A 26,870-nucleotide genomic window follows, 5' to 3' on the forward strand; every position below is an offset into this window, starting at 1 on the left:
AGGGCACAGCTCAAGGGTCAGGACCTCATCTCATGGAAAGGTCTGTTTGAGCATCTTATCCAATAATTTACTTCTTTTAAATGGTGGAAAAGCTGTGGAAAACTGATTTAGCAAAAAAAAAAAAAAAAAAAAAGGGAGAAATCCAGAGTTGGGATGAGCTGGGACCAAGGGATGGGCAAGAGGGTGAGAACATCATTAGAATGATGAGTGTTGAGCCCATTGCTTCTCACCTACTTCCACCATCCCAAATCAAGGATAATTTATGGAAATCTTACACACAGAGGGAAACGATCAGGGGTTTGCCCAAGCAATGGCAGGCAGGCGATCAGCTCCGCTGGCCAGCGCTCCAACTTGGGGATGACCCAAACAGGGTCATCCCATCTTCCCGTTATTTTCTGCTCATCAGTCCTGTGGTTTTGGAATTGTTCAGTCCCTTACCCTTCTGAGCTCACTCCTTTGGCTCACTGAGTTCAATTCCTTGGGTTTGGGATTCCTCAATTCCTTACCCCTTTTGAGCTCAATTCCTTGCCCCCTTCAATTTCAATCCCTTGACTTTGGGATTCCTCAATCCCTGACCCTTTTTGAGCTCAATTCCTTGGCCCCTTCAATTTCAATCCCTTGACTTTGGGATTCCTCAATCCCTTGGCCCCTTCACTCTCAATTCCATGGGTTTGGGATTGCTCAATCCTTTTATCCCTCAGGTGTCAGTATCACCACACACCTCTCCTCAGCCTGTTCCCACATGACCTGGAAAAGGCTTCCTTAAACCACGCTGGCTCCTTTAATAGTTCCCATTATCATCCCTCCTCACCCACCTCGGCTTCCTTTGGAAAGAGCCGAGCGATTCATTTTCCGAGTCTCTCCTTGGCTTTATTGCTGAACGGAAAGTTTTGAGGCTGCACTCGGGGAAATTTATTTCTTTAATTATTATTCATTTAAGTGGGTTCCGCAGATTCCGAGGATCAGCACTCGCAGCTGCTGGGGGTCATTTATTTCCCTCACTGGACAGCACAAGTCCTCATTCCGGAGAAGACAACGGAAAAAGAAGGGATGAGCTGCCGCTAAACAAGCAGAGATTTTCCCGTTTTCCTGCCCAATTGTCCCCACATCCCATCAGTGTCCCTGAGTGAGGCGGTCACGAATGTTTTATTAATGAAGCAACTTCAATTAATGAAGCACCTCTGGGTTGGATGTTGTATGAGCAGATGTGGGCCAGGAGCCTGGAACAGGATCTGATCTCTGAAATTCCAGAGTTGAGGAATGGAGCTCATAAAGTGAAAGGGATTGAGCAATCCCAAAGCCAGGGCATTGAGACTGAAGGGGGCGAAGGATTGAGCACAAGAGGGACAAAAGGATTGAACAATCCCAAAACCATGGAATTGAGAGTGAAGAGGTCAAAGGGATTGAGCAATCCCAAAACCAAGGGACAGAGTTCAAAAGGGGCCAAGGGATTGATCTCAGAGGAGGTCAGGAATTAAATAATCCCAACACAAGGCATTGGGATTGAAGGGGCCATGGAACTGAGCTCAGAAGGGGTAAGGGATCGAGCAATCCCAAAATCAAGGGTATGAGACCGAGGGGGCCAAGGGATCCCAGAACCCCAAAGACAAGGGATTGAGTTTAAAAGGGCCAAGGGATTGAGCTCAAAAGGCCTGAGGGATTGAACAACCCCAAAATCAAGGGATTGAGATGGAAGGGGTCAAGGGATCCCACAATCCCAAAGATAAGGCACAGAGATTGAGGGGGCCATGGAGCTGATCTGAGAAAGGGTAATCCCAAAACAAGGGATTAAGTTTGAATGGGATAAGGAATTGACTCACCAATCCCCAAAATATATGGGACTGCAGCCAAAAGGGGTAAGAGATTCAGTAACCCCCAAAACCAGGGACTGAGCTAAAAAGGGGTAAGGGAAGGAGGAATCCCAAAAACAAGGGCCTGAGCCCCAAAAAAATCATGGGATTGAGCTCAAAGAGACTGAACAATTCCAAAAACAAGGGATTGAAACTGAAGGGGCCAAGGCATCCCTCAATCCCAAAGACACGGAAGGCATTGAGATCAAAGGGGCCAAGAAATTGAGCTCAAAAGGGGTAAAGGATTGAAGAATCCCAAAACCATGGGATTGAGATCGAATGGATTGAGATTGAAAGGTTTCCCCAATCACAAAGAAAAAGCCTTGAGATTGAAGGGGCCATGAAACTGACCTCAAAAGGGGCCAAGGGATTGAGCAACCCGAGAGAGAAGGAATTGAGCTCAAAAGGGGTAGGGGATTGAGAAGTCCCAAAGACAAAGGATTGAGTACAAAAGGGGCCAAGGGATCGAGTTCAAAAGGCACCAAGAGATCCCACAACCCCAAAGATAAGACACTGAGACTGAAGGGGCCATGGAATTGAGCTAAAGAGGGGCAAGGGATTGAGCAATCCCAAAGCCAAGGGAATTACTTCCAAGGGGGCCAAGGGATTGAGTTCAAGAGGGGTAAGTGACAGAGCAATCCCAAACCCAAGAGATTGAGATTGGAGAGTCTGAGGGATTAAACAATCCCAAAACCCAAGGGATTGAGCTTCAAGAAGCCAAGGGATTGAGTTCTAAAGAGGCAGGAGATTGAGCAATCCCAAACATAAGGAATTCACCTCAAAAGGAGAGAGCACAAGTGGTTCCCAGCACCAGCAACGCCAAAACCAGCGGAAACCTGAGGAAAGCAACATTCCAAATTTTCCTGCTTTCACACCTCAGTGCATTGGGCTGATCTCCACCAAATTCCTCCTTATCCCTCCAGAATGATCCCAACACATTCAAGGTCTGTTGAAGACAGAAGTCAGGAAAGTGGGTCATGGTGGACAAAGAAGAAGCTTGGGATGTTTCCATGGACCAGGGGAAAACGTAAAGCCTGGCACACCAGAGAGAATCCTCCCTAATTCCTCTTACAACACTGACATTAAAAGCAAAGGCAGAAGATGGGTGGTGGAAACATTCCAGTCCTGAATCGCTCCTTTCCTTCTGGAAAAAAGGAGTGGCTCAGAGGAAAGAGCATCATTCCCGCAGGCACTGGGCGGCAGTGAGCCAACAGCAGTGCTGAGTATTTCATCATCCCTGAAGAAGTGGGAAGTGCATTTCTGTGGCATTCAGCACTTCTAAAATTAGTTGGTAAACAGGGAGGCCAGGGAGCACTTTCTTCCAGCACCATGGAGATCTCCAACTGTGGAGTTATCCCACTGCAGCCCAAATCGTGCTCACGAGCATCGTCACCCGTCCCCAGACGGATGCAGTGGAGGAGGGAGTCCAGAGGAAGCCACAGAGGTGCTCCAAGGGATGGAGCCCCTCTGCTCTGGAGCCAGGCTGGGAGAGCTGGGAATGTCCAGCCTGGAGAGGAGAAGGCTCTGGGGAGAACTCAGAGCCCCTTCCAGTGCCTTAAAGGGGCTCCAGGAGAGCTGGAGAGGGACTTGGGACAAGGGATGGAGGGACAGGACACAGGGAATGGCTTCCCACTGCCAGAGGGCAGGGATGGATGGGATATGGGGATGAAATCCTTCTCTGTGAGGGTGGTGAGACCCTGGCACAGATTGCCCAGAGAAGCTGTGGCTGCCCCATCCCTGGAAGTGTCCAAGGCCAGACTGGACGGGGCTTGGAGCAACCTGGTCTGGTGGAAGGTGGCCCTGCCCATGGCAGGGGGCTGGAACGAGATGGTCTTTCAGGTCCCTTCCAACCCAAACCATTCCAGGATTCAATACCTTCAGTCTCCCCAGCTGAGCACTGTCTCAGCAGAGTGGGGAAACTGAGGCAGAAGGGGATGTTACACAGCAGGATGGCGACAGGGAGAGCATCTGGATCCAGGGAAAGCCCCTCCCAGTTCTGGAAGGCTGAACTCAACCACATTTTAATTAATAATTTGTTCCTTTGAGGTTTAGAGCCACCATCACAATGTGTGGGAGATGCCTCAGCTCGGGAGGACTTAAAACTCTTTTTAAACCTCCACTTTTGGGAGCTCAGCAATCCTGGGTATCTCCAAGGCTCTGGAATACACGGCCATGGAGAAAATTTGAAAACCCCAACAAATAAAATCACATTGCTCAATGGGCCGGCTGCCACCTCTGGAGTCCCCAAAGCCACCAGCCTTTCACCAACCAAGAGCTAAAATCTCAGCAGGGCTTGAGGAAATCATGCAGGTGAGGATTTGCCCTTTGGGAAAACAGCCTGGACACTTGGAAAACCCTGCTGGAGCCAGTCCCAGCTCACGGAGTGCAATTCCTCTGCCGGCAGCGGCAGCGGCTCGTGCCGAGATTGGGGTCAGGGCTGATTTCCGGACAATGTCAAACCTTAATTTGCTTTCTGCTGCTTTCAATCTTGTATTTCCCCTTTTGTATTTCTTTGTGAAACTCTACATTGCCCAGGACCTTTTGCTTCTCTCCCTGATTTCATGGAAATTCCTCAAGAGTCTGGAAAACGTCTTAGCAGCTGGAGAAAGAAATGAAGGAAAGGTTCCTTGTGAGCAGAGAAACCCAATTATTCCGCTTGCTTAATTAATTGCCACGTAGCAAATGCTTTCCACACCATCCCACCACTGATTTTCCAAGACTTCTGCAAAGTGAAAAAATACATGGGTGCTGAAATACCAGTTATCCCAAAGGGAAAGAGCTTTTCCGTGTGTAATTCCACATCTTTGTCTTGCACAGGGACGAGCAGCGAGTGTTTGAGCTCTGGATTTTCTTCTCCATCCTTGTCTAAGCAATGAATTACGCCACATCCAAGCTCCCTATCCAGCTGGGAAGGCAAAAAGCATTTTTATTTCTGTATTTTATTTGCAGTTTTCCAGAGACAAGTGTGGAAGGTGCAGAAATCCTTTGGGAGCAGAGCCACACGTGGGATGAGAGCAAAGTTCTCAGCAGCTGCACAGGCCATGGTGATGCTGCGATTGCTCCAGAGAGGTTTTTTACGCTCAAAACACTTCAAAAAATTGCAGAGATACTTTCCTTGTCCCCAAGCCATGTGCCCTCCTCGTGTCTCAACCACTAACAAAGTTGATTCCAGAAGAGCCATGGAAAACTGCTCCTCCCACTGCTCCTGGTAGCCTCAGGATTGATCCCAATACAGCACAGGGATGCAGGAAGTGCATCCCCAGGACCAAATCTTAACTCACCACCAGCATCCATCAATAAATCACTTGGGAATGCTACGATGGCGTGGATGGATCAGCCCCAGCGCCCAGCATTGGATTTTGTACTGTAGAGATAAAACCCCAACCCTATAAATCCAGGGAAAGAGCAGAATTATAACCCACTGCAAGTAAACTCCAAGCTATTAAACTGTCAGGAGCATTTCCCGTCTCTCCACTATGCCAAACACGCGGCGCCTGGCACTGGGAGGGAAAGGAAAAGCCGTTTTTTTCCATCTTTTAAATAAACTTTGTCAAGTGTTGAAAACACAGAGCGTTGAGCAAACGTTCGCAGCCGATGAGAACACACCAATCTTCCGCCCTGCCAGGCCCAGTTATCCTAACGCAAGAGGAATCTGTGGAATCCATCCTTGGGAAGGAGGATGAATTATGGGGAGAGATGAAAGATGACATGAAAATACCGATCCACAGCAGTTCCTCGGGTTTTGTGGTTACAAAGCCATCAAGGAATATCTTCAAAATAATTATTAGATGGGGCTGTATTTTACAGGGAATAACCCTGGAAGGGATCTTCTCTCCCCAGGTGGGACTAATTAAACCCAATTCTCTGAATGAGACCTCACTAAAAGACGTGGTTTCAGTGGGGAAAGAAGAATGGGACGATCGCATCTCCTCCAGGCCCTATCACTCCAAATCCCCTCAGGAAACCCCATGAGCAATTCCAGTGCCTGAATTGGCAGAAATCCTCCCATCATACCTTTGGCTCAATCCCTCTTCCAGAAATTTGCCTCTAAGCTGGTGTTTCTCCTCTTGGTCCCAACACAGTGATGGATATTCATGGACAGGCCGAATGCATCAGTCCTTGTTATGCTGCCCACAGGAGAATTTGCTATTTCCAGACAAATTTAGAGACCTCCTTGCACTTGGACAAATTAAAAAATTCGCCTTCTTGCTGGAAGGCAGCAAAGCATTCCACCCATGTCTTCCCCAAAAAGAAGTTTATGAAACCTGTTCTTTAAAAAAACCCAGTAATGGAGATTTTAGAGCCAAATGTCTCCAGCACTTCATCATCCTTGTCCTTGGAGAGCTCTGCCACCAGTTTAAGCCCCTTGGTTTTTGGCTGATCCACCTGGCCATAGAGAGACATCCTTCCTTTGCTTGGCAGCTCTAGATCTTCCACTTTTCCAGTCCTTCCAGCCATCGCTTTTCCCCAGGACTCTTCCTAGTGGTCCAACTCTGTCCTGAAATCCATCCCCTGCTCCATCTAACATCATCCCTGTCCACGTCTTAGGGTTTCACTTCTTTTCTTCCACTCCTGCAGGGTATTTTCTGCCTTTGGTGATATCTTCATGCCTACAGATGGTGCTTAGGGCAGAACCACCCTTGAGCTGCTTTTGTGCATCCGATTATCCCAATCCAGACACTTTGGAAAATCACCAGTAGCAAGGTCGTGGAAAAAATTCTACATCGATGGCACTGGGATTTTTTTGGTCTACAAACCCCTGAGCTGCTTTATGGCTGCCTCTTCTGAGTCTCCAAAGGCTGATCCTTGCCCCTCCTCCTCAGAGGCAGTACCAAAGCCAAGGACTTACCAGGCAGGACCCCAGATTCCAAAAGAATCCATTCGGACACGTGCTCCTGAGTGTGCTCGTCCCTATTTGAGGAGTTGGCAGCAAGGAGGAGGCTGCAGGAGAGTCAGGCACCAAAAATCTGTCCTGAGAAGAGCTGAGTTGTGAAAACACCAACAAACCATTCCTGGACTGCTGCCGAGCCTCCCGTTAATGCTCTCAGAAGGGAAATTACCTGGAAGCAACGCTCCATTGGCTCCACGTCCCTTGGCCACCGCCTCATCCTCATCTCTGCCATCATCAACAGGCAGCTCCACTTCCCATCCCAGAACAAACCTCCTTCCCTCCCTAACCCTGCTCTTTGTGGGTTTAAAACCACCCAGGATTCCCCATAATTCCCACTGGAATTGTGGTGCAGATGGTTTCAAAGGCTGCATCTCTTCTCTTCATGTGCTTTCCCATCATATTTTGGCATTCAAGGCCAAGCCAGACGGGGCTGGAAGCAACCTGGTCTAGTGGAAGGTGTCCCAGGGGGATGGAACTGGATGACCTTGAAGGTCCCTTCCTATCCAAACCACTCCTCATTGCCTCATTTCCAGCATCATCCATAAAAATCCTCATCTCTGCTCCCTTCATCCTTCCAGTCAAGGAAAACATCAGCACAAGGCCATCGGTTTTGCCATTCCCAGTTTAACTATCCCCAAAAATTCTCATTAAAGCATTTAGGGAGCAAAAGTATTTGAGACCAAGAAGAAATAAAAAAAAAAAAAATTAAACACAGTTAAAATCTGCTCTTTTTTAAGAGCCACACTTGAGGCATCAAACACAGCGGGAACTGAAACACAAATTTAATCAAAGCCACAATCTTAAGCCAGGAATTCATCACATTGGAGGCATCATTCCATGGTTATTAGGAGAATGATCTTCCCAAATTTTTAGGTCAATATTGAACGTCATTTGATGAGCATCTCAAGCACATTCAACCTCCTGGTACTGTTTGCAGTTACCCAAGACTTTGCTCGTTAAACCAAGTTTAACGGCACATCTCCACAAGCTTGAACTAAGTCTGACGCAAGAAAAACCTCAGTTTTCCTAAACCTTAAATTTCTCCAACATTATTTCCCCTTCAGAGCTATTGTAAAGCAAGAACAGCTCTTGGCACCATGGGATGTCCACCACCTTCACATCTGGAATCCTACAAGGCCAGAGGATGGGTCACAACCCACGGGCTGGGAACAAACAGCTAAAAACTGAATTCAGTAGATTTTGGACAAATTCCTGCTGCTCACCTGCTCTGATGGGAGTTTTGGTGCTCAGGTCTCTGACCCGGACAGGGCTGCTGGAAGTTTTGGAGAGTTTGTTGGCCGACACCCGGTACATGACCCCGCCGATGCAGCAGAAGCCTTTGCTCCTCCAGTGCTGTTGGACGAGCTGGGATTTGCCACCTTGGAGTGAGGGTCGGGTTTGGTTTAACAACGGGGACCTGCAGGAAAAATAAAGTCAAGGTCAGCCCAAATTTGGGAAAATGTCACAAGGAGGTGTTGCTTCATGAGCAAACCATGAGATCAGAGACTCATGGAATGGTTTGGGTTCAAAGGGATCTTCAAGATCTCATTCCAACCCCATTGCCATGGGCAGGGACAGCTCCCACTAGAATGGAGGAGATCTATGGAAGAACCCGGGATGTTCTTGCTGTTGACAGAGGAAAAGCTCTGATTCCTCATGACTGACACCAAAAGAACAACCTTCAAGGACTCTCTCCCAACTTCTCCCACCCTTGTCTTGCACCTCCAGCCCCGGCAGAAATAAGGAAATGTGGATGCAATCCCATGAGAGAATCAGCAAGGTGAGACCTTCACTGAGCTTAGCCAAGTTTTATGGAGCTCTACAAGCTTTGACATCCCTGCAAGTGCTTCAAAGCCAGGTTGGAAGGGACTCTGAGCAAAATGATCCAAGGGGGGTGGCAACCCTGTCCATGGCAGAGGTTTAGAACTAGATGGTCTTTAAGGTCCCTTCCAACCCAAAACATTCCATTAGTCTGTATTTTTGGTATCATTATTCCTATTATTAATCAGATACCACAACTTTGATATTTTTATTCTGCCCCCAAATCTGGCTCTTGGGAAGGATTTTCCTCAATCGCCGCATGGGACAAGTCACCCAAGAGCACTTGCATCCCCCATCTGTCACCTGGCGCTGATGCTGGACCTCAGCGGAGTCCAATGGGCAGGGTTGGGGATGTGTCCCCACCTCCTCAATTCTCCCTAAATTCACAAACCCCACCAATATTGAGGCAGTGGGACGCAGATGGATCAGGAATTGCGATCCATTTACTGCTGCCCATAATGTTATTCTGAAGGACCAGGAAGTTCTGAAGTGACACCTGAGGGATAAATATCACAGAATCCCAAAATCTTTTCAGTTAGAAAAGACCTCCAAGGCCATGAAGTCCAACCTGTGACTAATCACCACTTTGTCAATTAGACCAGAGCACTGAGTGCCATGTCCAGGCATTCCTTGAACACCTCCAGGGATGAGGGCTCCATTCCACCTCCCTGGACAGCTCATCCCAATGTTTAAAAACCCCTTCCATGAAGAAATCCCTTCTGATGTCCAACCTGAACCTCCCCTGGCACAGCTTGAGGCCATTTCCTCTCATCCTGTTGCTGGTTGACAGGGAAGAGGCCAATCCCCACCTCTTCATATGTCCCAGAGAGGTTCCTCTGCCACCCAAAATCTTGTCCACTCCATGACCCGACATCTGCTGCACCATCCTACCTCCCTCCCGACCCACAACGCAGCCTCCCAGCTCATTCCTATCCATCCCCCATTATCCAAATAGAGCCACTGCAGCCAAATCAAATCTCCTCCAATATCAGTCGCCTTCCTCATTTAGCGCTAATCCAAACAGTAATTTGTTTATGCAAATTAGAGCTCTAATTTTGTATTAGCCCAAACTATGCTCATAATGCTATTAGCAGAACGTATATAAACCGCGCATTACCGGAGAATATCCGTAAATTAAGATCCCGCTATCCTATCAGCGGAATGCAAACCCCGGAGAGCATTTCCTTTAAATGAACATGTGCTCCAAAGAAAAAGAGAGCTGGAAAATGGAATAGTTACATTTCCTAATGCTGAGCGTGACAGCCTATTCATTCCGGAGGGCTGTTGCCACTGGCTACCGAGCTCGGAAAATTTGCTGCCTGGTTTTTGTGGAAGGGGATGGGAATTCGATAAATTCCTTGTTTCAGTTCCCCTAGAGTCTCCTCCTCATGGAACTGCTCCAGAGAGGAGCATCGAGCTTTAGTGACTCGCAAAGATTCACAGCGGTGGCGCCGTTGGTTGAAGGTGGAGATGGCATGACGGACACTTGGGTCACTCACAGATCACCCAGCACATCCCAGAAAACTCCAGCAAGGCCAAGGATGCATCCAGCATTGGATGCAAGACCTGAAGAAAGGCCTTGTGGCCATATCGGGGGCAATAAAGATGATATCAAATATCCAATGGCTGGGAGGATGACGGAGAGGATTTTTCCCTTCTACTCTGCTTTTCTGAGATCCCATCTGGAGTTCTGTGTCCAGCTCTGGGGTCCCAGAAGTAGAAGGACATGGATCTGTTGGAGCAAGTCCAGAGGAGGCCATGGAGATGCTCCGAGGGATGGAGCCCCTCTGCTCTGGAGCCAGGTTGTGAGAGCTAGGGGTGTTCAACCTGGAGAAGAGAAAGATCCAGGGAGACCTCAGAGCCCCTTCCAGTGCCTAAAGGGGCTCCAGGAGAGCTGGAGAGGGACTGTGATAAAGGGATGGAGTGACAGGACAAGCAGGAATGGCTTCCCACTGCCAGAGGGCAGAATTAGATAAGATATTGGGAAGGAATTCTTCCCTGGGAGGGTGCTGAGGCACTGGAATGGAGTTCCCAGAGAAGCTGTGGCTGCACCATCCCTGGAAGTCAAGTCCAAAGTCAAGCTGGATGGGGCTTGGAGCAACATGGGGTAGTGGAAGGTGTCCCTGGCCATGGCATCCATGGAACTGGATGATCTTTAACCTTCCAACCCAACCCATTTCACGATTCTAATGAAGACGTCACCACGGTTGTGGCAAGACCCAATGCAGCTCCATCCATCTCCTCTTCCTCCCAGTGACACATCCCTGGGAGGCCCCAGGATGCTCCATCCCTTCATTCACAGGGGCTGCAGTGCCAATGGATTTTGGGCTCCTCTTTCCCGGCTAAATCAGTCCCTTCAAAGACTTCTTCTAATTCTATATATATTCCCTATATGTTATCTCTGGGTAAAATATAGAGATATCCACACGCATCTATTTCCATACAGATACACAAATTATTGAACATATATACTCTGAGTATATGTATTGAAATACAAGACCTATATATTATACAGAATAATAAATATGGATACTTTTGTACATAAATCTATATATTACCATCTGCATTCTCTGGGCCTTGTATATCCATCAATTATCTCCAGATACTATTGAATATATGCACTGAATACATAGATTGAATCATATATGTTCAATAATATCTAGATATATTCAATATATCTATTTAATAATACCTAGAGAGAGTTTATATGGGGCCCAGATACTATTTTTATTCTTAGCACTTTGTATTATTCATATATTATTGAATATACAGAATATATATTGAATTACATATATTCACTAATAAATAGGTAATATATACAATATATAGCTATAATTTTCTACATATTATACATTTCATATTTTCCTTAAGTCTATTAGAGGGGAGGGAAGAAGCCAGGGGTTCATCCAACATTTCCCACTCTAGTTTGTAGGGAAAGGCTGGGATGTGGCACAGCTGTGGCAGCACTCAAGACATGGATATATGGATACATAGATATACTATACAGATATATATATATATAAACTATATACAGACAAATATATATACAGGATAAATATACTTCAGTAGAATATTTAATATATTTAAATAGATATTGTATCTATGTAGTTATATCTATATATTACATGTAGATGTATCTGAATATATTAAAAATATTCTGTATCTATAGAGATATATTCAGTATATATTGAATATAAATTTTATATATGCCTTAATACAGTATATTATCACATATACACACATATATGAGATAATATAATCCCAAGCCCTGCACAGTCCCAGGGCGTGCTCACACCACCTAAGCCTGACTCACACTGGTTTAAGCACCAGTTTAAGATCCAGTTGGCTGAATCCCACAAATCCTCGAGATATTTATTTTCCTGCCTTGCTGCACTCAGCCACTCCAGTGGCTGCACGCCTCTCTCTTCTTTGGAATTCCTTAGGGATGGCCAAGCTCCAAACTGAGGGAGCCTCCAAACACAGGCACTGTATCAGAACATTCCCACTGAGGCACAGGGTTTGAACAGGATGATTTTTAAGGTTCCTTCCAACCTAAACCACTCCATGAACCTATGATTTTTTCAAGGATTTGGGCGAAGAGCATCAAAACTCATCTCATTCCCCAAAGGGAGTGGGGCTGAACCTCTTCTAATTTAGATGTGTTGGATTTTTGAGGTAGAAAAGTAACTTCTGGGTGGTCTCCAAACAAAGCTTTTGCAGAACATCTGCTCGGGCTGCCAAGGCCCCAGCGCCACCAGACCGAAGCCATGGAATCATCAAATCACAGAATGGTTTGGGTTGAAAGGGACTTTCAAAATCACCAATTTCCAATCCCCCCTCCATGGGCAGGGACACCTTCCAGTAGAACAGGTCACTCCAAGCCCCATCCAACCTGTCCTTGAACACTTCCAGGGATGGGGAGTCCCAACCAGGAGCTCAGTTTGAGCTCACTGGAGGCTTGGCCACCTCCATTTCCACCTTCTAGGCGGTGCAAATGTCCAAGAAGGGATATCCCCTCATCCTTTTACATATCTAAAATATTATTTATTAGAATATTTCCTGTATTCATTGTTTATTATACTAGCTAGAATACTTATTATATTATAGGAACCCCACGAGATTTAAAATGTAAGGGAAATCACGTTTTATATGGAAAAACCATGCACACAGAGCAGCGCGGGGAGGGAACTCAACTTCCCAACCTTCGCTCGCAGGAACCCTTTATTTCCCTCTCCATCCAAGTTGTTGCTCCCAAGTGGTTGTGTGGCCCCAACACAGCCACCAGTGTGTGTCCCCCTCCCTCTTAGTGACATCCAAGCTGGCGGTGGCGGGAAAAAGCCACCGGCGAGGGCACGGAGCCGAACGCCCACTCGCTTTTCATCGGCAGCGGGATCCCAGCTCTCCATGGAATTGTTACCCTAATGGAAAGGACGGCCTTTGGAAATGAACTGTATTGACAAAAGAGGATAAAATTAATGAGATAATAGCCAGGCCAAGGACCTGAAGAATACACCGGGCCCCTCGACACGAGGGCCTTGTAATTCCCTTTCTGCCGCGCATCCTGCGGATCTAAAGAGTCCTCCCGTCCGTCCACAAGGCCCCGCTCCGGCAGGAAATTTCATTAACGCTGGAAAATAGGAAAGGTATTAAGCGTGGATAATGAAGGCCAGAGTGTGAACAGTGCCTTAAGATAGTCTTCTTTCTAGCCTTTGTAATGGGAGGCATGAACTTTCCCTTCAAATCCATTTCTAATCCATTTGAAATACTACAGCAAATTATCTCCCCTTCAGCCCGAGAGCGGCCGGCCAATTTACTCCGAATAGAAGTGACAATGCTCCGGAATTTATCGCCATAACCTTGACTACACAAGGTTGAGGGTTGTCTTTCCCCCACCCCCGGGGTGGACAGCGGAAGAAAAATTTTTAATGAAGAGGGGGTGGAGGAACGACATAAAAATGTTTAAAAACGGCGGCGTAGCCGGCGCAGGTTCGACACTGACTCTGGGGAAAATCAGAGTCTGGTGCTAAAAACGTTACGAAGGGAGGTCCCAGGCTGATAAAACACTCAAAGCCAGGTCGGATGGGGCTTGGAGCAACCTGGGCTAGTGGAAGGTGTCCCCGTCCATGGCAGCAGTTTGGAAAAATGCTAAGGTCCCTTCCAACTCAAACCATTCCATGATTCTGTTGGGTTGAGGTTCAGCCTTTTCCAGTGCATCTCTTGAAGCAGCAACTTTGCCTCACTGTGAACATTTCGTGCTGGTGCTTTGCAGGTGCTCGTGTCAACCAAGTCTGATTTCCCAGGATTAAACACCACCCTGCTGTGTCCTTCAGAGAATTCTAGAGGCTTTTAGGTGGAAAAAGCTCTCCAAGATCATTCCCCAGCACTGCCAAGACCACCACTAAGCCACATCCCAAAGTGCCACATCCACATGGACGTTAAATTCCTCCGGGGATGGGGATTCCACCAGTGCCTTGGGCAGCCTGTTCTGATGCCTGCCCAACCTTTCTATGAGAAAAAACTTCCCAATATCCAACCTAAACCTCTCCTGGTACAACTTGAGGCTGTTTCCTCTTGTCCTGTCCCTTGTACCCTGGGAGCAGATCCCGATCCCACCTGGATCCACCCTCCTGTCAGGGAGTTGTAGAGAGCCAGAAGTCCCCCCTGAGCCTCCTTTTCCCCAGGCTGAGCCCCCCAAGCTCCCTCAGCTGCTCCTGGTGCTCCAGCTCCATTCCCAGAACTGTTCCCTTCCCTGGACATGCTCCAGGCACAGGGGACAGGCACTGCCCTGGTCCTTTGGTCACACCATGGCTGGTGTACAAAATTTCCCTCAGTCTTCTCTCCTTGACCAAGTTCACATCACTTGGAAAGAAGAAAATCTGGACCCTTTCTCCAAGCTTTCCTGAAGGAAAATCCCTTAGGAAATGGAAATGTTTCTTCCAACAGCATAAAGTGGACCAAGAGGGGAAAAAGGGCTCAGCACAATAATGTGGAGTCAATTGTCAGGCGCTGCCCAGTTCAAGGTGCTTTCCTCGCCTCCAAACACAGCAAAGCTGCTCAGAATGGAGTAAAACCACCGAAACTTCAGCCGGGAGCCAGCGAGTGATGCTGGGAAAACACAGTTCCTCTTAAAATAATCTATAAAAAGGAAAAAACCAGGAGATTTCCAAGCCAACATGGAAAACAAAGGTTAAAAACAAGGACGAGTCGCTCCAGCGTGCTCAGATTTAACACCCCCATCCCCCCATCAACACAAGACCAAGCGATCCAAAAATCCCACCCAAACCCCTGCAAAAATTCCCTTATATTTGAAATAGAAAATTTTTAGAGTATTTGACGTCTCTACATTGAACACAACCCCACGAGCAGAGCAGGAACATCCCGGCGGCGCTTCCAGCCAGCTGAAACGGAGAGGATTTCCTGGCGCTGGCAGCGATACAAGTGGCTCTTAAAGAATGGTTTTCTTTTACTACTGGATTTCTTCTTGGGCTTAGCTTATTTTTTTTTTGGAAGTAATCCTTACATAGTCAGAAATCACATTTGCATGCTGGCATTTGAATCCCAAGGAAAGAGCGGATCATCGCGGGGGCAATGGTTATGGAAAGCAACAGGGAGAGAGGTGAGGAAGGAGGGAGAGCTCATCCATCACAAGCCTTGAAGGTGGCAATGGAAAATCCCCATTTGGGAGAAAAACAAAACCAAAAAAATCATGTTTTCCTCAGTCATTTGTCATTCCTTAGCAAACAACACAGGATTTAGGGTTAAAAGTGTTCCTCAAACACACCAGGAATGCTTTGAGATGCTTCACCACTTTCCTGTGGAAGCTGCTCTGTCGCTATCCTCACCCACCAGATCCCTGAGGACCCCAAATCTACAGCTAAAAGCAAGTAATTTCACTGAAAGGTTTGATTTATGGGATTTTTATCAACATCGATGCTTTCTCCTTAAAATAAAAAGGTCAAACCTCAAATAAACACTTTCTACATTAAGATTTAATTTATTTAAAGAACCTGATTGGGATAATTCAAATTAGTCACTCCACTGTTGATGATATTTGAGGTTGGAAAAGTGATTGGAAATTAAAAATAGAACGGGATGTCTCTTTTCCCAACATACACCCATAAATACAGAGGATCCATTAGTTTTAAATACACACTGACCAGCAGAAACTCGTTAATTTACCCATAAACAATTCCTTCCTTTCAATAATTACTTCTAATTATGAAACAAACACTTTCAAAAAAAAAAACCCTACTTTAATTTGGTTCAATTGAATCTGAATTTCCATTCAAATGCAGCTTAATGTTAATCTCAAGGGAAAAAAAAAATAATCCAGCCCAGATCTCATTTAGCATTTTCAAAACCTGGGGAAAATTATGAATTTCAATGAGCACCTATTAAGCTCCTTAATTACCTAAATAAAGACGTACCTTCCCAATAAATCCCCCTGACCTGGAAAGGAAAATAGTTGCAAATAAATTAAATGGTTATCAACCAATGAGAACAGAGATTCCTCAAAAAAACCCCAAAAAACCAGGAACATGGGATTACACCTGCAGTGAAGGCTTGTGGAGGGGTTTTTTGTGGTTCTTCCCAATTTCCACCTCTCCTAGGCATGAGGCCTTTCCCCAGTCTTTGCATAGACAGGATTACTTTTCTCCTTAAAGAATTCCACTTGGAAAGGCCCAGGTATGAACAAAATATCCCAATATCCCTGCAGTGCCTTCTCAAAGGGCTGTAAAATTTACAGGCACCTTTGGGCTAAACTGAGGGGGAACATTCCATAGAATCATGGGATGGTTTGGGTGGGAAGGGACCTTCAAGATCATCCAGTCCAACCCCCTGCCATGGGCAGGGACACCTTCCACTATCCCAAGTTGCTCCAAGCCTCATCCAACCTGGCCTTGGACACTTCCAGGGATCCAGGGGCAGCCACAGCTTCTCTGGGAATTCCATTCCAATGCCTCCCCACCCTCCCAGGGAAGAATTCCTTCCCAATATCCCATCCAGCCCTGCCCTCTGGCAGTGGGAAGCCATTCCCTGTGTCCTGTCCCTCCATCCCTTGTTCCAAGTCCCTCTCCAGCTCTCCTGGAGCCACTTTAGTCCCTGGAAGGGGCTCTGAGCTCTCCCTGGAGGCTCCTCTTCCTTTCTCCAGGCTGGACATTCCCAGTCCAGAGCAGAGGGGCTCCCACCCTCACAGCATCTCTGTGGCCGCCTCTGGATTCGCTCCAGCAGCTCCACATCCTTCTGCTGTTGGACCCCAGAGCTGGAGGCAGCTGTGCAGGTGGGGTCTCACCTGAGTGGGGCAGAGGAACAGAATTCCCTTTTCCTGCTGCCCGTGCTGTGGGATGAGCCCAGGACACAGGGAATTTCTGGGTTCCAGCACACATAGATGGGGCACATTCAGTTTTTCAGCCACCCATATAAATACCCCCAAATCCTTCTTGGGGCTGCTCTCAATCCATTCTCCATCCAGCCTGGATTTATCTCTGGGATAAGACCTTGGCCTTGGCCTTCCCCAGGTTTGCACTGGCCCAGCCTGTTACGGTCCCTCTGGATGCCATCCCTTCCCTCACGTGTGCCGTTATTCCCTCCCACTGGATTTATTGCCATTTCCCTCTGGAAGCCATTCAGCCCCACACTGCTGTTCCCTTTCATCTCTCCATTGTGTCCATGAAAAGCTGGAGCTCCACACGGCACTTGGCAGCCCCTGCTGGGCTCATCATCCCGCTTGAACCCAGGGAAAGCCCTGAAATCCTGCCAAAATCCTCCAAAAAACACAGTAGATCCAGGATCACCTCGAGGAGCTCAGAGCAGTGGGAGAGGAGAGCTCTTTTCCCTGCCCCTCTTTGCTAAATCCCTGCTATTGTTTGTAACCCAATTCATTCCTGCGGGAGATGGAGAGCCTGGATACAAAACCAGCTCCACATGCCAAGCACGGAAAACAGGGAAAGAATTTGCCTTGTGATGGGCTGTACTGAAGGATTGGTGTGGCCAGGTGAGGAGGGCAGGGGTGGAACTGTCCTGGGAGAGCTGGGAATGTCCAGCTTGGAGAAAAGAAGGATCCAGGGAGAGCTCAGAGCCCCTTCCAGTGCCTAAAGGGGCTCCAGGAGAGCTGGAGAGGGACTTGGGACAAGGGATGGAGGGACACAAGAAGCAGAAATGTCTTCCCACTGCCAGAGGGCAGGGATAGGTGGGATATTGGGATGGATTTGTTCCCTGGAAGGGTGCTGAGGCCCTGGCACAGGTTGCCCAGAGAAGCTGTGGCTGCCCCATCCCTGGAAGTGTCCAAGGCCGGGTTGGATGGAGCTTGGAGCACCCTGGGATAGTGGAAGGTGTCCCTGCCCACAGAAGGGGGTGGGACCTTCAAGATCTCTTCCACCCCAAACCATTCTTTAAGCCTGGCCAGGGCCTCACCACACTTACAGGGAAGATTTTTTTCCCAGTATCCCATCTAACCCTTCCCTCCTTCCTCCACCACTGCCTGTTCCGATGCTTGACAACCCTTTCCATGAAGAAGTTCTCCCTGATATCCAATCTAAACTTCCCTTGGCACAATTTGAGGCTGTATTCTCTTGTCCTCCCCACTCCCTGACAGCCCAACTCCAAACCATCTCCTTGGTTTCTCTCCAGCCCTGGGCCTGATCCCACCCACAGCGAGCCCCAGCAGGATCCTCGGAAACATTTCCAGCTTCTCCAGCAAAGTCTGCGCTATGGAAACACCTCCCTGGAGAAGAGACAAAAGACCCTTTGGAGAAGACAATTTGCCCACATGAAGCTGTTTTCAAGGTAGGTCAAGTCTCAGCCCAAACCCCCCTGCCAAGGTCCCGTTAAACCGCTTAGGCTGAGCCTGAGAATGGAAATGCTGACGGTCCCTAATACTCGGCTTTCCATCCTGCTGCTCTAATGCCGGCGGCGGATCAGTGATTACACCGGGAAGACCGGGAACTATTGTCCTGTTAATTAGATTCCTTTCACCCCCATTAGCTCAGGCGATTGGACAAAGTTCGTTAGGGTTTAACTCTGATTAGCTGAAATGGAGCTCGCAGCGTTCCAGGCAGGTGTTGCCAGCTTTAGTGGCACCGTTTGGGAAGCTCCAGGACCTGTGTCCATGTGGATTAATCCTTAATCCCTCCCAGACAGTGTCCTACCACCCTCAGTGATGGGCTAAAATCAGAGGGAAAGTGAGAGCAGGTCCTAGACCTTCCCCTGTCCTGGCACAGAAGTGATACTCCTCCCTCTGCTCATCCCTGTAAATCCCATTTCAGAGCTCTGGACATGCTCCAAGTGCTGGAATATCCCAGGAAGGCTAATTGCCGAGGATCATTCCAATGCTGTGTCCGTATCCCAACCCAAACAGCTTCAACTTTGAATATTTATCACAATAATCAGCCAGACACGGAGCCAAATCCCACTGGAGGCTTTCCCTCCTGCCTGCTTTCCAAAAATACCTGGGATAATTGCTTTTTCCGAAGATATTTTCCCTTTAAATGCTCTTTTCCTCACACAGGAAACAGCAATAATACTATGAAGAGCCAGAACAGCTGATACATTTTAATTAAAGCAAATATCTCGGACAAGGAGCAGGATTCCATGGAAAAACAGGAACTCAGCACAGAAGAGGTTAAAGAAGTTCAGCGGGGCCACGCTAAAGGGAATTATCCGCTGGGAAAACACCAGCTACTGGCTGCCTCTGGAAAACCCCATGCCCAAGGCTTGGACTAGGGGTGGATACACATCCACGGACGATGCATTTTGAAAATTAAATTTAAAATTGATTAATTAATTGAAAATTAAAATTAAATTTAGCTACAAAGGCAGGGAGAAGTGTATAAATATTTTTTTTTTCCCTGAAGAGTTGATTTTCCTGCCTTTATATTAAATTTAAGGAGTAAATAACAAAGTCAGGTGTTGACTCCAAGTTTATTTTTCCAAATTTAAAGCAGGTAGTTGGATATCCATGGATTTATCCAATATTGTGGTCTCCACATAATTTATAAGCTGATCCACAAAACAACTGGAGCGGCACTGTCGGCTCTGATTCCTTGGCATGAACTCTCAGCATCCCTGTAATTCCATGATCCAGCAAATATTTATTAATATCAGTGTTGTGCATGCTCAGATAAGTGTATATACACACATATATGGAATCATGGAATCATGGAATCATTTAGGTTGGAAAAGAGCTCCAAGACCATTGAGTCCAAGCTGTCACTCATCCCAAACTTGTCACCCAGACCAGAGCACTGAGTGCCACCTCCCAGCATTCCTTGGATACCTCCAGGGATAGGGATTCCACCACCTCCCCAGGCAGCTGATTCCAACCCTTTCCATGAAGAAATTCCTCCTGATGTCCAACCTGAACCTCTCCTGGTGCAGTTTGAGGCTGTTTCCTCTCGTCCTGTCTCTCGTTCCCTGGGAGCAGATCCCAAACCCCCCCTTGATCCACCCTCCGGTCATGGAGTTGTGGAGAGCCCAAAGGTCTCTCCTTTTCCCCAGGCTGAGCTCCCTCAGACACTCCTGGTGCTCCAGTCTCTTCCCAGCTCCATTCCCTTCCCTGAACACCTTCCAACCCCTCAACGTCTTTCTGGTGAGGGTCCCAAAATTCCTGCCAGGATTGGAGGTGCCCCAGCAGTGCCAGCACAGGGGGATGGACGCAACATGGCTGGTACAAGCCAGGTGCCAGTGGCCTCCTTGCCCACCTGGGCTCATGTCCAGCTACTGCCACCAACACCTCCAAGTCCTTTTCCATCTCTCCAGCCCTTTATCCACAAGCCCGGAGCATTCCATGAGGTTGCCGTGATCCAGGTGCTGGATCCAACACTTGGCTTTGTTGACCCTCACACCGTTGGCCTCGGCCCATCCACCCAATTTCTATCCACACATAAAATACACATTATATATATTTTATAAATGTAGACATGCATAATTAATAAATACAGATCTATAAAAATTTGGATCTGCTTCCAAGAGAAAAAAAAAGGCCCGACACTTCTGAGAGCGCCAGTCCATCAGATACTCACCGGGAAGACACTTAAAGGAACTCAGCTCCAACTCGGAACATATAGAATGGATAAAAATGATTCAAAGGCCCCCATCAAGGGGCAGGGGGTTGGTTCCTTGTCCTAATTGCATTGCCTACATTCCAAAGGATATCGCTCCATTATTAAAGGGTCGGGACTATTTTATGTGCTCACATCTCTTCAATTGGAATTTGGATCAATGGATGCATTACAAGCTTTGCCTTTAAGAGCCTAATAAACAACAAGATGGAAAGGAAAATTCACTGGAAGATGACGCTTTTAAAAATCCATTTCCAGGGGAGAAAACGGGATGTGGCGAAGGGGGGTGCAACTGAACCAAAAAGCTGGAATTAAAGTTGAAAAGGTCAGGACAAACCTGAGAAAAAAGGACGTGGGGGTGTTGGTGGATGAGAAGCTGGACATGACCCGGCAATGGAAACCCAGAAATTCCCTGTGTCCTGGGCTCATCCCACAGCGTGGGCAGCAGGAAAGGGGGAATTCTGCCCCTCTGCCCTGCTCAGGTGAGACCCCATCTGCACAGCTGCCTCCAGCTCTGGGGTCTCCAACAGCAGAAGGACGTGGAGCTGCTGGAGCGAATCCAGAGGGGGCCATGGAGATGCTCCAAGGGCTGGAGCCCCTCTGCTCTGGAGCCAGGCTGGGAGAGCTGGGAATGTCCAGCCTGGAGAAGAGAAGGATCCAGGGAGACCTCAGAGCCCCTTCCAGTGCCCAAAGGGGCTCCAGGAGAGCTGGAGAGAGACTTGGGACAAGGGATGGAGGGACAGGACAAAAGGAATGGCTTCCCACTGCCAGAGGGCAGGGATGGATGGGATATTGGGAAGGAATTCTTCCCTGGGAGGGTGGAGAGGCCCTGGCACAGGTTGCCCAGAGAAGCTGTGTTGCCCCTGGATCCCTGGAAGTGTCCAAGGCCAGACTGGACGGGGCTTGGAGCAACCTGGTCTGGTGGAAGGTGTCCCTGCCCATGGCAGGGGGTTGGAATGAGATGAGTTCTAAGGTCCCTTCCAAACCAAACTATTCCATGATTTTGTGATGTGAATGCTTCCTAGAGATAGATAACAAGCTAAATTTATAAAATAAATGTAAGCAAATAAAACTATTTTATCAATAAAGAATATAAATTTATCACTAAATAAAATAATAAATAAAATAAAAGCCCTGGCAGCATTTGCACATCCAAACAGCCAAGAGATGCTTTTAATCAGGGACTGTGGGGGAAAATTTGGGAAGAGGTTCATTTATATAGGATTTTAATGGCTCTACTGTCCCAAATTTTGGCACAGTAGTTCAACGTGTGCTCAAAGACGAAACAAAGTAATTCCTCCTCTCTCATTAACTCCAAATTAGCCCTTCCCACACCAGACTCCTGCAGAGCTGTTTCCCTCTGCTGACACCAGACCAAGAACAATTCCCAAACTTCCAAAAACCTCACGAAAATCTCCAGGCTGACCAGAAAAATGCAGAAAACTTCCTAAATGAACCCAAAACTTGCCTCCAGCTTGTAGCACTCCAGCTTGTGACCTGACCCTCCACATGGTGGGATGTAACTTTCAAGGCAACTTCCATGGCATCATCATCCCCCTCTTTACATTTTTCTATGGAAAAGTGGATGGAAAAGGATTTTTATGATACTCTAGGGCATTACCTGCATGGCACCCCCCTCACCAGTAGGGAGGTACCACCAGCACCTCTAACTCATGTTCCCTCTGAGGGTTTGGTCCTCATGAAGCTGCTCAGCCTCCACCTCCATCTCAGGACTCCCAAATATCTCCACGTGGAGCATCTCCACTCCAGTATGCCCACAGAAAATCCTGAAGTGTCACCTTCTGAACCAAAGTTGGACCTAACACCAGACTGAAGGGAAAAAACAACCAACCAACCAGATTTGCTTCCAAATTTATAAAACTGTTTATAAATTATGGAAGGATCAAAATCCTATACAAAGCAACAACTGGAAGAGCTGGGATGGTTTTTACAATTCCACAGCACACAGAAGCTGGAGGAACACTTCTCCTGGAACTCCAGAAGAGCAGGAGAAGTTGTGAAGGTCATCATTATCCAGAGCATTGGGAAAAACAAGCCCTCGCAGCCCTTATCCTGAGTTCATTTCCCTGGTTTTCACAGACCAGAAATAAAGGCAAAGTTTCCCTTGGGAACAACAGCACAGACACCCACAAGTGAGGGATGTGCCGAGAGCTCTCCAGGAGCTGGGAGTTGGCCACCTCACCACATGCCCTGCAAAGATTTCCATCCACATCATTAGGAAGTGTCTCTTCTCCCCTTATCCAATCCCAAATAATCATCTTAGAAATCCACGTGACCAAAGGACCATGAAAGACCCCATGGCCCCAGTCGAGACTCCGGAGGGAAGAAATCAAATCCGTGATTTCAACATTCTGGATCCACCTAAATCAATCTCAAATCACTAAAACTGATTAGACAAATCTGGTGTTGTCCCAAAGATGGGCCATGAGCTGGGAATGGTGTGAATTGTGGGAATTGCTCTTCTCCCTGTCCCCAACCGGAGCCAACTGGAGCCAAGGCCGGCACGATCCCATCCCATCGGCCAGGAGAGGAAGGAAAGCAAAGCCTGGAGAAGAAGACAGCGAGATGGCCATAATTTATACTCTCCTGCCTCTACTTTATGGCTTTCTTAATTCGGCTCCTGCTACTATTAATGTAGTTAATGTTGAGATTATATCTATTTTCTGGCGTCAGGCAGTGATTTATCCAAGCCATTTTTCCGGAGCCGGCTCCCACGCTGTTAAATCAAGTGACTGCCAATTAAGTGCTGACTGGGGAAGTGGATGCAATCTTAACAGAGATCTAACCACAAATTAATCCAGGCGTTCCAGCTCGTGAGGCCGAAGCGCTGAACCGCGCCGAGCTGGGAAAAAGGAAAACAAAAACAACCCCCAAAACAAGGGGAAAAAATAAAATCCACTACTGACTTGGAGAAGGAAAGAGGGAAGTCACCTTTCCCAGTGGGATGGCACCCATCAGTCAACTTTTGAGGGGTCACTGCTTTTGGGGCCATCACCCAGCAGTGAAAACCAGGTGGAGGAGGAGCATGGATTGGGAATTCAAGGGTGGGTTTGGAAATATCTATTTGGAAGACTAAAGGTGGGAATGGGAGCTCTTTGATCCACCAGCCACTCCAGATATCCCAGAGTTCATGCAAGACCAAGTCGTCTCCAGGTTTGTAGTAGGAGAGTCCAATCACCAGCCCAGGGTTAGTTCTTGACATAAAATCATAAAATCCTGGAATGGTTTGGATTGGAAAGGACCTTAAAGATCATCTCGTTCAAACCCCTCTGCCATGGGCAGGGACACCTTCCACTAGACCAGGTTGCTTCAAGCCTTGTCCAACCTGGACTTGAACACTTCCAGGGATGGGGCAGCCAAAGCTTCTCTGGAAAAAATCTCAAATCCCCCTGGATGTCCCAGTGCCCCAAGACAGGATGTGCCATGATCAACAACAGCAATGCCCAGAGGTCTGTGGGAGAGATCACAGAATGTCTGAGGCTGGAAGGAATCCCTGGAAATCCGGCCCAACCCCCTGCTCAAGCAGGGCCATCCAGAACCAGTTGCCAACCACCAGATGGCTTTAAACTGCCAGAGGGCAGGATTAGATGGGATACTGGGAAGGAATTCTTCCCTGGGAGGGTGGTGAGGCACTGGAATGGAATGCCCAGAGAAGCTGTGGCTGCCCCATCCCTGAAAGCATCCAAGGCCAGACTGGACGGGGCTTGGAGCAACCTGGGATAGTGGAAGGTGTCCCTGCCCATGGCAAGAAGTGGAACTGGATGACCTTGGAAGGTCCCTTCCCACCCAAACCCTTCTATGGTTTTCAAATACATTTAAGGGGAAAGATCTCACACCAAAGCTTGGGAGCTTCGGCGGTTCCCCAGCATCCTGGTGGGACTGGCTGGCCTCCATCCCCTTGGATGCACCTGGATACCTGTTCACATTTGCACCTCCCTATGCCATGTAGATACCAAAATGCCCATGGAGCATCTCCATGGATGCCACTGTCTGCAGGAGGACACAGCAGGACCATGTTCAGGAGGTTCCCCTTCAGCAGGTGGCCACCAGGACCCACAGAAACAACTCCAAACCTGTTGTCCTGCTTTCAGGAAGAGGCAAAACAGCTCTGCTCCTCCTCAGCCTGCGACTCAACCATTAGAAATCCTTCCCTGCATCCATGATTTGCCTCGGGAGCCATAAGGAAGAGCAATACAGAACTCTGAGAGTGATTATTAATAATGGTGAGGAGTCGTTGAGATAACAGCTCATGATAAGTGCGGAACGTTTTTACGGTCCTTGAATACTGAGCAGGATTTTTTAAAAATTTCAAAATAAAAGAGTAGGAGAAATCCAACCCATGCACACAGCGCAGTACAGAAATTCTGAAGATCCCGGTGTTCCGGCCACCCCAATGGCCACAGATTAAATCAACGGACAAGAATAAAGAGGCAAAAGGCCGCAGTGTGTCCTGCCAGGTGAAAAGGGACCTTTGGGGAGGATGGCAGCAATTCCTGCCAGCTGCAGAAATCCAATCAGAAGGAAACACCATCCGGAGCTCCCATCATAAATACTCACTCAACAAGGACAAACGACTCCATGTCTCCCTCACAATAAAAGGAACCTGCTCCTGGAGAAGAGAAGGATCCAGGGAGACCTCAGAGCCCTTCCAGGGACTAAAGGGGCTCCAGGAGAGCTGGAGAGGGACTTGGGACGAGGGATGGAGGGACAGGACACAGGGAATGGCTTCCCACTGCCAGAGGGCAGGGATGGATGGGATGTTGGGAAGGAATTGTTCCCTGGGAGGGTGGGGAGGCCCTGGCACAGGTTGCCTGGAAAAGCTGTGGCTGCCCCGTCCCTGGAAGTATCCAGGGCCAGGTTGGGTGGAGCTGCGAACAACCTGGGAGAGTGGAAAGTGCCCCTGCCCATGGGTTGGAAAAAGATAATCTTTGAAAGTCTTTTCCAAGTCACATAATCTGATGATTCCATAATTTCACAAAGCAATTAAAAATCCTAAAGTGGTTGATGTGGCAGTGCACATGGCTCCAACCACTTGTCTCCGAGGAGAACTCAGACCACCAGCTGTGGTGGTCAGCAACCCCAGTTTAGTATATAACTTTGCAGTCATGGTGAAAACCCGTAAGTTCTTTGTTCTGATGTTTTCATGTTTTCCCTGATTGGTTAATGTTTTCCCCTCCCTGTTTTATGTACACAGTTATGTATATTCATTTCCCTTGTTTAATATGTATCAGTTCTAGAAAGTTCTTGTTCCTCGATGTCCCATTGGCTCCTTCCCTCCGTCCCTCCTATGTGTTGTTCCCATTGGTTCCCTTCCTGTCAATCCCACCTGCTTCTCTCTATCCCATTGGCTGAGATCCCTTTCCCTGCCTATTCTGTACCCACTATAAAATCCCTGGACCCTCGTGCCAATTTGGCCTCTTTGTCCCTGCCTTTTCACCGGAATAAACCTGTGTGGAACACAAATGGAGAGTCCCCTCTCTTTCTTCTTTGCCTTCGCCTGCGTGGCTGCTTAACAGTGACAGGAAGATACGGCCCCTTTTGGGTGAGGAGCTCTGCCCCTTTTTCATTGTGTGTTGGGCACCGAGTGCCGCCTTCCAGAGGGGTTTCAGCTTTGACCCCCGGGCTTCTTTGTGTCGGCACACGAGGGGTAAAACCCCCTTCTGCCAGCTCACTGCTGCTGCAAAACCCTTCAGGTTGAAGTGCACACAGGGACTCCAAGGGGATCTGGAGAAGCCTTTCCACAATTTGTGCCAGTCTCCCATGGATGCTCCTGTCTTGCTCCAAAACTCCCAGCGCTTTCCATGTGCTGCGATGCCCCACAATTATCCCGTCTTTACACTCAAATTAAGTCCTCAAATACCATCAGGGAATACTTTAAGCAGGACTTCCGAAAGTCCTTATTAATCTTAGCGTTAAAATAATACACATTCATCTCCAGCAATAGGTGAGCTAGCAACCTGATGAATACATTACCCTGAGGTTTTGCATAAAAAAGGATAAATTCCTTGAATTTAGCTGACAAAAACCCACTCACACAAAGGGATTCCAGGTCACCTTCACCACGACAGTGTCGATCCTACTGCAACCAATCAGTGAGATTAGCTCTGAACCACTGGGGGAGAAGGAGCTGGTGAGTTTGAATTACGCAGGCAGTCTAAAAACCATTGATTATTGTAAAGTTGGTTTACTACCACCCTTAAACCTGGCCTAAAAGTGGTATTTAAACCA

The 26,870-nt window shown here is 47.8% G+C and overlaps 1 protein-coding gene across 2 annotated transcripts in view; it reads right to left on the reverse strand.

The window, feature by feature from the left end:
* ZC3H3 (zinc finger CCCH-type containing 3) overlaps positions 1-26,870 on the reverse strand; it is a 131,085-nt gene that overhangs the window by 36,469 nt on the left and 67,746 nt on the right. For both annotated transcript variants that reach the window (XM_082280632.1, XM_082280633.1), the window contains exon 5: positions 7,965-8,158. In XM_082280632.1, the coding sequence (XP_082136758.1) occupies positions 7,965-8,158 (194 nt within the window). The remainder of the gene's footprint in view (positions 1-7,964; positions 8,159-26,870) is intronic.

The sequence above is a fragment of the Coloeus monedula genome (assembly GCF_965178545.1).
Source record: "Coloeus monedula genome assembly, chromosome: 1".
Classification (NCBI taxonomy): domain Eukaryota; kingdom Metazoa; phylum Chordata; class Aves; order Passeriformes; family Corvidae; genus Coloeus; species Coloeus monedula.